Source organism: Cyrtonyx montezumae, unplaced genomic scaffold (genome assembly GCF_038088225.1).
Source record: "Cyrtonyx montezumae isolate F1298 unplaced genomic scaffold, pur_monq_1.0 scaffold_23, whole genome shotgun sequence".
Classification (NCBI taxonomy): Eukaryota; Metazoa; Chordata; class Aves; order Galliformes; family Odontophoridae; genus Cyrtonyx; species Cyrtonyx montezumae.
Genome location: NW_027071970.1, coordinates 1,971,083 through 1,986,434, shown reverse-complemented (window position 1 = coordinate 1,986,434; position 15,352 = coordinate 1,971,083). Strand labels below are relative to the sequence as shown.

At 45.2% G+C, this 15,352-nt stretch overlaps 1 protein-coding gene across 5 annotated transcripts in view; it reads right to left on the bottom strand.

Moving 5' to 3' along the window:
• The window catches only part of MTMR3 (myotubularin related protein 3), a 75,091-nt gene that overhangs the window by 40,866 nt on the left and 18,873 nt on the right, over nucleotides 1–15,352 (bottom strand). For 4 of the 5 annotated variants that reach the window (XM_065738791.1, XM_065738792.1, XM_065738794.1 and 1 more), the window contains exon 1: nucleotides 1,050–1,175. In XM_065738791.1, the coding sequence (XP_065594863.1) occupies nucleotides 1,050–1,160 (111 nt within the window). In that variant the 5' untranslated portion in view covers nucleotides 1,161–1,175. Of the gene's footprint in view, nucleotides 1–1,049; nucleotides 1,176–1,389; nucleotides 1,469–15,352 lie in introns of those variants that run through there. The other variant, XM_065738796.1, reaches the window with a different exon arrangement.

Here is a 15,352-nt window from a genome sequence, read left to right as displayed (position 1 = left end):
GCGCTGCATTTATAAAAACCACTGACAAAACCACCAGGAAATACTGACTTATTGAATGGATTTCACTGATTGGATGGAAAATGAATACAGTAAATGGAATAATACCTTTCCCATCACGTCAACGACTCAGTACTTTGTGATCTCATGATCACAGGACTGAGCAGAGGGGAAAGGAAGCACTTCCCAAACTTGAAATGGAAATGTTCAAATACATCTTAGATAACAACTAACCATGAAAATGACTTCCTAAAAGGCACCCCTGGATTCAGGCTCATACTTATATGTAGGATCACAAACAATTGTTATGTAGTTTATAAACAGCGTAGTGAGATTTGGCTTTGTTGTCAGACAACAATTCAAAGACTGCAGCCAAAAAAAGTTTATGATGTTATCAATGTACACAGTGCTGTTCTCAGAACTGTAGTGTCATGTTTACTACAACAAACAGAAGTTGCTCTGGTTAATTCTCCATCCCTGTGTTCCTCTTGAAAGGATAAATGATTGGTAGAGGTTGCAACCTCTGATTATCCAACCAGAATGGGAACATCTTCATTACCTCTCACTAACACGTGCCTCTGGTCTAAATTATACACGTAATTAACACTAGCAATAACCATGTGTTTGCCAGCAATTTGAAACAAAAAGATTAAATAAAAAAGGACTGTTTAAATTGATCTGCATTTAAATATAGTTTGGCTTACACATTATAGCAAGGAGGAGAATCAGAAAAAAATTACTACCAAAGTAATTAACTTTCTTCCCTAGATGTCACCTCCCAGATACTGAATTCCATTTATCTTCCTATTAATGAAACTGAGTTGACCCACAATCTGAAAACAGAGCTATTTACTCACTGTGTCACAGCTGTCCTAAAGCTTCAGACCAAAAATGCAAAGGTTCTGACAAAGAAGCATTAGAAAACTGGAGGATGAAATATTCAAGAACGTGATCTGGCTTTGGCAAAAGACACCTCTGTTACAAAGTGCAAACACTTCTTCCTTTTCACAGGAGGAGGAAGGACATTATCTGAGATAAGGGCAAATGCTTACCTTCCCACATTTCAACCCCCGGCAGCAGGACTTCACCTCTTTCCTGGCACTGCACACAGAAGCAACTGAGTAGCTTTGTAAAGTATTTACTGGCGCAGTAGCTAACAGCATGGGCACTTACACGTCACCCAGGAAAGGAAAGGGCAAGGAATCATATTTAAAGACATTCAGTAGAATTAAGGAGTTGTTATGATTTTTCTTTAATTACACATTGCTAATACCTACTCAGCAAAGTATACATATGCTTATCCAGCATCTCGGAAAATGTCTCAATCATTAAGAGAATAATCAGTAACAGTCAGCAGGTAGCTTGTGTCACCAAACAATACGATCAGCTTACCAAAACAGAAGAGATAATAAAAATCTTCTTTGTCCCAGACAGTTTCAGACGTTACTCTTCAAATACTTCACATTGGCAACTGCAAATAAAAAGATGCTACTTCAAAACAGAAACCTCCAATTGAAACAGCAATCTTTAATTGTCAACAACTTATATAAGAAACTTAGCAGCTACACTCGTAGCAAAACACCAATGCAAACAAACTATATGGAAATGTGAGCTACTGAGAAGCTCTTCTGGGGGAGAGCCAATCATTTCTGTAAGGATTATTAAAAGTGATTTAATTTTACACTGAAGTTAGTGTCCCCTCACCCCAAAGACTTCCATACTCTGATCACCGCCCAGGTACTTGTGGGCAAAACTGCAAAAACACCAAGGTGAGCAGCAATGCTCATTATAATGGCTCAGCAGTATTTACAAGGCCCATAATTCATAACGTTGCACATGCTGTCAGAACAGTTAATTCCTAAAATGAAAGAAATTTAATGTGTGAGTCAGGTGAGATACAAAGCTCCATACACAAACGTTCCAACCACAAAACCAAAGTACCACACAAAAACCAACCCTTCCTAAAGCACGAGAGCAACCACAGCAATGAAAGACCACTCCCCCATAACCAGCTGTGAAAAACTACAGCTCATCTGCAACTGTATGTATAATCTCTAAAAGCACTGTTGGGTTGCCTGCAAAACAAGTCAACTCCTGCAGCTCACCAGCAGCAAGCTAAACTGCAACTCCAACAGCTCTGCAGCACAAAAATTCACCGTGGCACAGGAAGCAAAAAGGACACTGTCCCACTTTGAGCTACCGGGCTGATCCTGTAACAAGTTCAACCCTACAGCTGCTTGGCTGTGCAAAGTCACTTTGACAGGAATACTTAGCAAGTTTATTAAACAAAAAAGCTATGAAGGCAAACCGTGCAACTCATGAATGCCTCTTCAGAGAGACCTCTCTGGCCACGTCCATGCGTTTAAATAGGCAAGACATTTAGAGCAGCAGGATGTGGATGTATTTCGTATGCTTTAGGTCCAAGAAAAGAATTTCACAAAATCTGCAACACACTTTTTATTGAATTTAATGATGTTTGGAAGAAACCACTGGGTCTCAAGAGTTTTGTAGAGAAGCTTAGAAACAGGAGAAACTGTTCCAATGTAAGTGTTAATAATTCCACCTCCCTCGTGCCAGCATTCAGAAAGCACTCAGTGACATGCTCATTAGCATTCCTCTCACAAGGCTGTTAGGCACAGATAAGGACCTCAAATGTTATCGCTTCCTAAGTCAACTGCTCGTGCCAAAATTTAAAGGGAAAAAAAAGGGGGCTGCAAAAAGAAACATTGCTATGAGGTTCCTACCACCTCAGAAACACTTCTGGGAGGAACAATCCAGGCACTGGAGTGCAACTGCTTAATTCAAACAAAGCAAATCTAAGTTTGTTACCCCCAAAAAAGAATGATCCAACCCCAACGCACTGTGCCCCCACCCCTTCCTCTGCAAGGCTGATCCACAACGGAAAGCAAAGCCTACAAGATGGGAAAAGGAACAGAGCTGCTTCCTTCAGTAAACCCTTACAAAGCCTAATGTGTCCAGTAAGGAAGAGGCTTCACATCATCTTTCTCAGGCTGCCACACGTGCTCATAGCTGGCTCATTTGTTTGGGATTAGTTAAACACAGACACAGGGGTGCATAAGGACACGCACATTTAAAGTCAGAGCTAGAGTAGTTAGCAAGAAGCAGCTCTGCTATATAGCTATATCTGAGCTGCAACACCTGAGCTTTTACTCTGAGCCATCCTCCCAGGATCCTGCTCTGGTGGCTGTTTCAGGATCTTGGCCATTATGCCATCAAAATGGGTGATGTGCACACTCACACAGCTCTTGCCTTTTTTTCCCCCTCCTCATGGAGGATTCTACACAGAAGTACAGGTGGGAGATGAAGCAGCAATCATATAATAGTGCAAAGTAATATAATGAAAAGAAAATTGTTCTAAACAGTTGAATACTGCAACACAATCTTTCAACTCCCAGCCTTGGAGGTATTCCCCACTTGACTGACCCTTGGGCAACCTGACCCAGCTCCAAAGCTGGCCCTGCCCCGAGCTGGGTGCAGGACCACGTGACTTCCGACCAAAGTAACACCACAAGTCCATGACAAGGCTGTTCTTCAGATTTACTTAAACAAAACAGTGGCAAATAGTTGTGAAAGAAACTCTTACACTTCAATAAATGTTTATTAAAATAGGACAGGTATCACTTTGGGTTTTTACTGCAAGAGTGCATCCAGCAGGAACAGGTATCACCTCAAAAACAAAGTGAAGTTACCATTCTGAAGGTAACCCCACCTCCCTCTCCTCTGCTGAAATACTGCAGTTCTGCTTTGGCTGTGCTGTGTCACAACCACAATATTACACAAATGTAGCTTCTGGTTGAAGTTCTCCATTTCTGTTTAACATTCTGCACTCTGTTCCCACCAAACCTAGCTCCCAGTGCCCCCATTTCCTCTCGCACCACAACACACACCCACCAGGCTGATGCTTTTGTTCATTTTCTGCTTAGCTTTAGCTTGCAGTATGTCTACAGGTTGCTCTTACTCCCTCCCCTTATATGTTCTTCCCGGTACATATCAGCTTTTTTTTTTAAACCCCTTCTTTAAATCCTGCTCTTAGCAGTACTTCGCTCCTTTTCCTTATCACATTCTCAGCCCCCTGCCTCTGGGGTCACCTTCCAGTCACCTTGAGGCCAAGCTGAACACCGCAGAGAAGCGGAGAGCATCAGGACTGCCACCCTGAGCACAGCTGCTCCTGAGGCCAGGGAACACGAGGCTGCTGCCTTACAGAGCCCCTCAGAACATGTGGAAAAGGAGGAATGCTGAACTTCAAGGAGGTATGTTCCAGTTATATGGCCAAGCATCTTCCTAAATTCCTCAGATTAAATAATTTCCAGCTTGGAAAGCAAATAAATATGAAAGATGGAAGAATTAACTAGAACAAAGACAATATAACAACTGCAGAGACTGACTACTTAATGTGCTGGTAAAGAAGTTCATAAGTTCATAAGTTCATAAGTTCGTAAGGTTGGAAAGGACCTATAAGATCATCTAGTCCAACCATCCTCCTATCACTATCTCTACCCAACTACTAAATTAAGTCCTTTAGCACCTCATCTAAACGCTTCTTGAACAGCGCTAGGGATGGTGCCTCAACCACCTCCCTAGGCAGGCCATCCCAGTGCCTGACCACTCTTTCAGAAAAGAAATGCTTCCTCAGGTCTAATCTAAATCTTCCCTGGCGCAACTTGTGGCCATTCCCTCTCGTCCTGTCATTACTTATCAGGGAGAAGAGGCCTACCCCCTCCTCACCACAACCCCCCTTCAGGAAGTGGTAGAGTGCAATAAGGTCTCCTCTGAGCCTCCTCTTCTCCAGACTGAACAATCCCAGCTCCCTCAGCCGCTCCTCATAAGACTTGTGCTCCAGGCCCCTCACCAGTTTTGTTGCCCTTCTCTGAACACGCTCCAGGGCCTCCATGTCCTTCTTGTAGTGAGGGGCCCAAAACTGAACACAGTACTCGAGGTGCGGCCGTACCAGAGCTGAGTACAGGGGGATGATCACCTCCCTGCTCCTGCTGGCTACACTATTTCTAATACAGGCCAGGATGCTGTTGGCCTTCTTAGCCACCTGGGCACACTGCCGGCTCATGTTGAGCCGAGCATCAACCAACACCCCCAGGTCCTTTTCCTCTCTACATTCTTCAAGCCATTCTGCCCCAAGCCTATAGCATTGCATGGGGTTATTGTGGCCAAAGTGCAGGACCCGGCACTTGGTCTTATTGAACCTCATCCCATTTTGCTCAGCCCAGCTGTTCAGCCTATCCAAATCCCTCTGAAGGGCCTCCCTACCCTCAGGCAGTTTGACACATCCTCCCAGCTTTGTGTCATCTGCAAACTTACTGAGCATACACTCAATTCCCTCGTCTAGGTCATCAATAAAGATATTAAACAAGATGGGCCCCAAAACTGACCCTTGGGGGACGCCACTCGTTACAGGACGCCAGCTGGACTTAACTCCATTAACCACTACCCTCTGGGCACGGCCCTCCAGCCAGTTCTCCACCCAGAGAAGAGTGAACCTGTCCACACCACGGGCTGCCAGTTTCCTTAGGAGAATACTGTGGGAGACCGTGTCAAAGGCCTTGCTGAAGTCCAGGTAGACTACATCAACAGCCTTTCCCTCATCTACCTGTCTGGTCACCCAGTCATAGAAGGAGATGAGGTTGGACAAGCACGACCTGCCCCTGGTGAACCCGTGCTGGCTGGGTCTGATCCCTTTATTGCCATGCACGTGTCGTGTGATCTCCCTCAATATCATCTGTTCCATAACTTTCCCTGATACCGAGGTCAGGCTGAAAGGCCTGTAGTTCCCCGGGTCTTCCTTACGGCCTTTCTTGAAGATGGGAGTCACATCGGCAAGCCTCCAATCTTGTGGGACCTCTCCAGATAACCAGGAATGCTGATAGATGGCAGAAAGTGGCTCGGCAATCACCTCTGCTAGCTCCCTCAGCACCCTTGGGTGGATCCCATCTGGCCCCATGGACTTGTGGCAGTTCAGATGGAGGAGAAGATCTCTGACCGTCTCTGCTTGAATCACAGGGGGTGCATTATGCACCCCGTCCCGGACTTCCAGGTCAGGGCAAGTACCATGTGGATAACTGTCCTGACTATTAAAGACAGATGTGAAGAAGGCATTGAGAACCTCAGCCTTTTCCTTATCATCTGTGGTTATATTGCCTGCCTCGTTGAGTAAAGGAGGGAAATTTTCCTTAGTTTTTCTCCTGCTGTTAATATATTTGTAAAAGGGTTTCCTGTTCTCCTTTACAGCAGTAGCCAGCCTAATTTCAAGCTGGGCTTTAGCATTTCTAATTTTCTGCCTGCAGATCTTGGCCAGTTCTCTGTAGTCACCCCAAGTAGCCTGACCCATCTTCCAGAGGACATAGACTCTCTTTTTCTCTCGGAGTCTCAACAAAAGATCCCGGTTCATCCACACTGGTCTTTTGCTCCTCCGGCTTGACTTACAGGACTCCGGGACTGCCTGCTCCTGTGCCTTTAAGATTTCCATCTTGAGGAGCATCCAGGCTTCCTGGACCCCTTTACCCTTCAGGAGCAAGTCCCAAGGGACCCTTGCAACAAGTGTCCTGAACAGGTCAAAGTCTGCCCTCTGGAAGTCCAAGGTAATAGTTTTGCTAGTCACCCTCTTGGCGGCACCCAGAATAGCAAACTCCACCATTTCATGGTCACTCTGGCCAAGACAATCTCCAACCTTCACATCCCCTACTAGTCCTTCCCTGTTAGTGAAAAGTAGGTCAAGCAAGGCATCTCCCCTGGTAGGCTCTTGCACCAGCTGAGTCAGGAAGCAATCATCCACACATTCTAGAAATCTCAAGGACTGCTTCCTCTGCGCAGTATTGTATTTCCAGCATATATCAGGGAAGTTGAAGTCCCCCATGAGAACGAGTGCTGGCCATCGTGCAACATCTACGAGTTGTTTATAGAACATCTCATCTATTTCTTCATCCTGACTAGGTGGTCTATAACAGACCCCCACCACGATGTCACTCCTAAAGACTATCCCCCTGATCCTTATCCATAGACACTCTACTTTGTCATTTCCAACCACTAGTTCTTCAACATCAAAACACTCTTTGATATAGAGAGCTATGCCACCACCCTTTCTTCCCTGTCTATCCTTTCTGAAGAGCTTGTAGCCATCAATCCCAGTATTCCAGTCATGGGAGAGGTCCCACCATGTTTCTGTAATAGCCACAAGGTCATAGTTAGCCTGCCTCACAATGGCTTCAAGCTCTTCTTGTTTATTGCCCAAGCTGCGTGCATTGGTATAGATGCACTTCAGCTGAGATATCTGCCTCACCCCTTTTTCCAGCACAGCCTCCTTAGGCTCTTTACTGGAGAGCCCTGTTTTATCCCCTTCCCCCGTCACAGCTAGTTTAAAGCTCTCTCAATGAGTCCAGCTAGCTCCTGTGCTAGGATTCGTTTCCCCCTTTGGGATAGGTGTGTCCCATCAACAGATAACAGGCCAGGAGCCGAGTAAACTGTCCCATGGTCAAAAAACCCAAAGTGTCTATCTCTACACCAACCTCTCAGCCAGTTATTCATCACTTGTGTTTTCCTAGCCCATTCTGTGTCCTTCACCGCCCCAGAAGGTATGGAAGCAAACACCACTTGTGCTCCCACCCCTTGAACTAATCGCCCTAATCCCCTAAAATCTCTTTTCATAGTTCGCAGACTTCTCTGAGATATTTCATTGCAGTCTGCCTGAACTACTAGTAATGGGTAGTAGTCGGTGGGGCGTATCAAGTCTGGGAGTCTTCTAGTAATGTCCCTGATTCGAGCCCCAGGGAGACAGCACACTTCCCTGCGGTTTGGGTCTGGTCTGCAAATGGGGCCCTCAGTTCCCTTTAGAAGGGAGCCACCCACTACGATCACCTTCCTTTCTTTCTTAGTAGCAGCAGTCTCAATGCACGGAGGTGACTGCCTTGCCATTGGTGACCTCCTGCGGGAATCTTCCTGCACTTCACCCCTTATCACCTCTTCAACTTCCAATGCTGCAAATCTATTGCTTAGGGGTATCTGGGGGCACTGGGGAGGCAGAGGGGGGGGGGGGGAGATCGCCCACGGCACCGAGCAGGGACTCTCTGCCAGCCCTCCCTATCCCTCAGATATCCCCCTTCTGCCCTACGGGGACAGGTCAGGGAGTCCACCAGAAACTGTGGGGGATCTCCCTGGTACCTTTCTCTCTGGCACTCTAGGGAGTTACTCCACCAGTCAATCTCCCTCTCACAGTCCCTGATGGCCCTCAGTCTCTCAACTTCCTCCTTCAATTCAACCACCATGTTAAGCAGATCTTCCACCTGCTCACACCTCGCACAGGAGAACTGCTTAGCACCCTCATCTAGTAGTAGCAGGCTCTGACACTCCTTGCAACCAGAGACCTGTGTAGCCACACTTCTAGGCAGACCTTCTGTCTGGGTCGCCACAGCCTTCTTAAGGCAAGCCCTCTGTCTTGTAGAGACCATGACAGAAAAAAATAAAAACAAAGAAACGAAAAAAATTGAGAGTAAATAAATAAATAATGGTTTATAATAATATATATATAGATATGAATTGTAATGTGATACTTCGCGGCCCTCCCTGAGCCCTTCAGGGATATACCCCTTCAGCCCTAATCAGCTGAGGAGTGTGGGCGAGGGCGCTGAAACCCTGGCAACGCCTATGCCTCGTTAACACCTGCGCCTCGTTAACGCTTCGTTAACCTCTCACGAGAACAGCCGTTGGGACTGCCTGCTCTCACTCGGTTCCCGAGAGACTGGAACCTCCCGAAAACCCACCCTGTACCTCAATCAGCCACTGCAGCTCCGGCTGTGCCGACTCCAAAGCAGTTGATCACGAGGACTGAGCGGTACTTCCGGGTTCTGATCGTTTTAAATCCCCCGCCGTTTCCCTGGCAACGCCTACGCCACGTCAGCCTCTCGCGAGAGAGAGCTGCCGGGGTCTGCCGGGACTAGCTGCTCTCACTCGGTTCCCGAGAGACTGGAGCCTCCCGAAAACCCACCCTGTACCTCAATCAGCCACTGCAGCTCCGGCTGTGCCGACTCCAAAGCAGTTGATCACGAGGACTGAATAAAAAAGAAAATAAGAAAAAATAAGAAAATACTGACCTGGCTTTAAGAAACGTTAACTTCTCTTGTTTATTCTCAGGTAAGACTACAGTATATTCGAACAATTAGGAGTTTATTAAGAAGTGTTTCTGAATAGGAAGTTCAGCATCATTACTCCTCTCTGAACCCAAACCCATGCAGCAGGCTACAACATCGCAGCGTGCTTGAAACCAAGAGCAGCTCTTTTGGCTCTGCATTCCTTAATTGCTCCCTTTCTGTCACGCAGGTAAACTCACCTGGATGGAGCTGCCACACACCAGCCTGAACTGCACAGAGATCCACAAGGATGGCTCTGAATCTAGAGATCACACAGACAAGAGCTCAGAAGACACAGAATCCTGAGCGAGGGTCTGAACCGGTGGAAACTGGAGTAGACTGACAAAAACCCTAAGCTTTAAGAATACCAACTATGCTGGAATACCAACAGATAACCAAGAAGTCATGAAGAGTAGCCAGTCTGCGAGTGATGGATCTGAGAAGAGCAAAGTGAGCAAGACAGCAGGAGTTCTCACTGCAAATGGCAGAACAGCGTAAGGGGAACACGGTGTCCCTCACACTGCCCCATTTTTCCATGAACATCTTCTGTGCCCTTTTGACGTGAGTCAGTTCTCCCTCCCTTCTTAATTCCTCTCTGAAACAACAGTAGCAAACAAGTAGGGAGCTGTTATTCAAAGCCCCAAAGGTTCTACTCGCCCTTTCTGAACCCCTGCTCATTTTTTTTCCCCTCCTCTCCAAGTATTTTTTTTTCACTTAGCCCTTTCTGTTGCCCAGATGATGACAGAGGAAGCTGCAGTTCTAGGAGCAGCATTACACAATACCTACCAGGGCATCCTCACACACTGCACTTCCCTGAGTCAGTGCAACACTACAGATTGAGAAATAATGACAAAAAAAAAAAATAATAATGTGGAAGACTGATGAATTAAGCCAATCTGACATGAGGAGTCCTTTGGAGTTTCCTGTCACTCAGGTTATATCCCACTGAACTCCTCAGGACATCATACATGGAATTTTGTATTTATACGTGCACACTGATCTCACTTTCACCATGCTTCCTCTGGCACACAGCTTCCAGAACCTCTTTAACAAAAGAGCATTTGATGCTTCTGTCATAAGACAACTTTATTTAAATACCAAACACCAGCAATGAATAAACATTTATTTTTAAGAGCGTGAAGCAGGTTAAAGTTATTACAAGGTGTCCATAACAGGAAGCTCCGTCCCAGGGATGCTCAGAGCTGCAGCCAGGAGTTGGCAGGACACCAGGATCACCACTGCCATCAGCACCTGCAGCACCACAGGCCATTGCTTTACTGCACCCTAAACAATTCAATTATGAGCTCAAGTCCTAATCCACTAATTCCTAAATTGTGCCAAATAGCCTGCTCTGTCTGGAAAGACATTTGGATAAGATACATACACACCATTACCACCTAGGAAGAAAAGGCCACTGGAGAGGTGCATTGTTTAATGACTTGCACAGGACTACCTCACACAAGTGTGGAAACTGATAACTTCAAGTGGCCTAAACATTAACGCTTAGTAACATCGGGATAACTTTTCTTCCAGTGTGGTAAGTTCCCTGAAACATGATGAGCCATCAGGAAGGGCAGTGCTCCCACTGGCCTCCCCAAAGCATTCCCCTCCTCTCCTTCACAGATGGGCATCTCATACTCCTTGTGAGTCACTCCAAAACCAATCCAGAAAGGAGTCTATAGGACAAAGTGATGCAGTCCAAAGAACTGCCAGGTTTAGCACCACTGCTCTACACTGGTTTATGAGTCCAGACCAGATGTTAGTACAGAGCACAGCCCACACTACCTGTGTGACATTAACCATCTGTGGGCTCTAAGGCAGCTTAAGAATCACTTCAATTCCTGCAGAAGTGACACTTCTTTCACAGAACACGCCCTCTAACTCATCTCTTAAGCTGCTATTCACATACTACTCAAAGCACCACATACATTCTCAGACCGAAGAGTTTACAGTTCAAATACAGTCAGAAGACTCCACATCAATTAGAGCTATAAAGCACAAGGCTTGCCTGAACCAGCAGGAACTGAAGCTGACTTCAGGTGTCACACTGCAGGCACATTTCCAGCAGCAGCAGTAAGCTCCACATGCAGAGCTGGTCTCTCCCAGCCAGACCAACGAGGGCAGGCATGTTTGACCACAGCATTAGTACTGTTTATCTGTAGTGTAAAACCAGGAAGTTAATATAGGAAGCCTATAAGAAAAGCATGAGCTCAAGTAATTCCTTATTAGCATCTGCAAAACAGGCCTGATAACACAACAGAACCAAGTAACGGTATTTGAAGAGTTCAGCTGAGTAGACGGCCAACTTTAAAGAGAGATCCCTTTGTATGAGCTGACCACCTCAATTCCCATTTCAGGTGTTATTCAAAGCTCAGCTTAGCTTTTCTAGGACCACAGACAGCTGTTTTCTCAAATGCAGTCCAAATACTTGTTTGGGTACTACCCACAGGTCTCGCTCTTCAACCAGTCACATCATGCGTAAATACAGTACAGAAAAAGCCAAGTTATGAAGACATAAAACCATGTATGCCTGCACGTAAGACCAGAAAAAGTTGAGAAAGCAAACATAAGCGGGCTGAGCGAGTGCAAAGACTTTCCCAGTAACTACCATTATCAATAGGGAGTCTGAGCTCAAAGGTGGACACGATTCACCAGAACAGGTTTCTCTGTGCCTTACATTTGAGCTGCTAACTCTTCCCAGATTAGAACAACCACCTTATTGCATCAATCCATTTCCAGTCTCTGAACTTTGAGTATTACGTGGTGTTAACAGCCAAGCTCCATGCAGAGGGAGGAAGCCTTGCTCTAGCACTGCCCTCCAGCTGGGCACCAAGGGAAGAACTTCATCTCCCTGTGTGTACCAAGAGTTGCACAGAGCTCAGATGCCTGCCCTAATTAAGGAGGTTCCCTATATTTAGATCATAAGGCACAAACAAACCGGTATGGCTAATGGACCAGCATGCTGCCTTTAGAAACCTGCTGCTCAGTGTCCCTTCTTTGGCTGGAAGGTTCCATTCACTAAAGCTACAAGGGAAAAAAAAAAAGAGTAAACCTCTTATCATTAAACAGCTTTAACATCCTCCAAGTGTTAAGACAGTTTATTCCATCTTTTTCCAGTTATGGAAAGTCAGTTACTGTCAGAAGCAGGACGTATATCTGGCCAAACACAGCTCCTCCTTTGCAGGTTGCACTTCAGGCCAGGAGACAGGATTCAAATGAAATGAAAAGCAAGCAGAGAGAGTCAGACTTCAAAGGGGTACTTCAAATACATGCAGAAAAAGGACATGGAGACAAACACGTACTGAACTACCACAAGGAGCTCTGAACAGTCAAGGCAATATCTCTGCCTAAGACTAATCAAATACGAAGGAATTAAAGAGCATTGTTACCTCTGAGTGGGGAGGCATGAGGTCCTACGTCTCTCCACATAGAGACTGGAAGCAAGTTTTAACATGCTTCCATTTCTGCAGCTAGCTTCCAAGGTTAGTTACACTGAGTCTAGTATTCAATTTTGACAGTCAGTAGTTAATTTTGTCAAACCAAAACTCATACATCCAAAGGCACAACAGTAGCATTTTAGAACAGATCCACTGTTCTTCCTCCAGTAACCCTCCAGCTCCTGAACGGAGGCAGCGTGCTCAAATCTCAGACAGGCAAGAACAAAAAGTTGTACTTTGTGCACTGATGCTCAGACTGACTAGGGAGTTGGGCTCCACCCTGACACCCTAGAAATCATTCCTTCGTACCAACTTCCACATCTAGGAGGTCCACAAGCTTAGTTCACACTGCACTTGCAGGGATGTTCAGAGCCAAGGAGAAATTCACATAGATTAACTAAATATGTTTACTCTAAAAAGCTAAACAGCGTGAAGCCAAACACATCTAGGCATTTCAGAGAGCCAACAAAGGACATAAGGCGTATCAAAACTCTGTGCTTCAGTTCCAGTAGAAACAAAGTCCTACCACAGAATGCAGCTCTGCTGTGGGTCTGACATATCCCCAGGCCATATTTACTGGCCAGACACTCGTTTCCTCTCCGCTCCATGTTTAAAGTCAAAAATCCAGTGATCTAGATCAAGTTTCCTTCAGAAATTACAGATATTTGCCTCATTTGATAAAAGCTCAGGTGTTACCGCCCCTTCTGAAGCTGCATTTCCACGGTGACATCAACCAATGCAAATGGGTTTATCTACAAAACACTTCAGCCAGGCTTTCCTCCCCGCCCGCTCCGACCTGCACCCCGTGCTGCTGATGAGGTTCTTAGCACAAGTACAACTCACACATCATATTTTTCACTAAGGGCCCTCTAAAAGAGGCATGGCAGACGGGTGCCACAGGTTATGTGCCAGTCCATACATCCTCCTACAGCAGTTCAACACTACAGAAGGGCTCCAACAGCAACCTGCATTTCTACTGCTGTTACAGGAACGCTGCTATTGGTATACACAGACACTTATCCCTTCGGAGTTCCCCAGGGCATATATCGTGAATGCTCTTCTCCCAAATACTCGATTTCACATGGATTCATCCGAGCCAAACAAACACTGGCTTCCCGCTTGTTTTCCATACAAAAACTCATTCTTCCTGGCAGATACACTGAACCCTGAAAAAGAAGAACACTAACCATCACAAGGCATTTTGAAGTGTTTTATCCTGAAAAGAACGTTCACTCCTTCCTGACATGACTCAAAGTAAACCTAAGTTAAATGGGAAAGGCTTGGTTGTAATTAAAAGAAACCATCAATGTAAGAACACAAGAAGCTGGGGCTCTTCAGCCTAAGTACAATGCATCCCCATCTTCCCCACACAAGCCCAGCAGGTAAGACAGTTTTCATTTTAAATATGGTTTAACCCCAGGTTTTAAAGGAGACATACATCAGCAAGCAGGAATCTTCAGGTACACACGTTTTGTATCTGAATCTCTCAGTCTGCAAGACTTAACCTTCTTATGAGGAAATAAAGTCACAACATATTCACTGTAAATTTAGCACACTGTCTTCAAGCCGTATTTTAAGAAGACATGCAAGAACATATGCATATTAGTCCAAAAGCTTGCTTAAACATGAACATAGTTTAATTTATCCATGTGAAACACCCCAATTCTTGTCTTTGTCTTGTCTAGCAAGCAGGCATTGAGGTTCAATTACTTACTGAGCATACATATCAGTCTTAAATTTATGAGGATAAAATACTCAAGTTGTATGAATTTAGATTAACAAGTAAGTCAGAAGAGTAGATACAAAATAAATGAGGAGCAATCAGCTTAGTACTTAGGTGTGGAAACCCAGTTTACCGCTCTGATCCCAATGAAAATAAATCAGCAGAGAACTGACCTCAGCTGACAACTCGTTCCATGTCACACAAACAGAATGATGCTCCTGGCAACATACAAACTCAAAAACTCAGTTTCCCCAAGTAATCAGGGATCTCCTTAAGACCTTATCAGCTGTCAACTCAGTCAAAGTGCAAACCAAAAAGTGTCCTCCTTTCCCATACCTACAAATCAAAGCTGTCTGCAGTGAAGCTTGCCATCAGGTTCAAGAAAACTTCAGAGAAAGCATTTCTTCTGAAAGACTCAGACACAGCACCTGAGCTCTGTGTTGTTTACAGTCACAGGAAAAAAGATTCAACACTGAATTACAAAGACACAAGTTAATTCCACGCCTTTAAGCAGAAAGGAGAATGGCACACCTGGACATCACTTATTCCAAGCCCCTGCTTTGACACAGATCCAATTAGATCGAGTAGATCAGCCTTGTCCATCCAAGGTCTGAGCATCTCCACGGTCTCCTTTTAGTCAATCTGTTCATTAAGGTCAGAATCATCTAGATAAATAACAGCTCACTAAAAAGAAACTGGGCAATCACACCTGATTTTTAAAAGAACTTGCATGCATGTACACCTAGATTCAAAGGCCTAAAAATAACCAAACTGCCTTACCCAGATAAACAGTACACCTTCATGGACGGAAGCTGACCTGACATTAATTAATCCACGAACCAAACTGAAATAAAAATCAAACATTTTAATGAAAGTAGCAGATGTGTGCCACGAGCTGGGAAATAAAGCACTGCTGTACTGCTTCTGATTCCAGCTGACAGAACCACCCTGAGAAAGTCTCTCTAGCAGAGGTGTCCAAAGCAACCAATGCAATCCATGAAGCAGCACCTAAAGCTGCTTGACTTCCATGCTCAATCTGAACA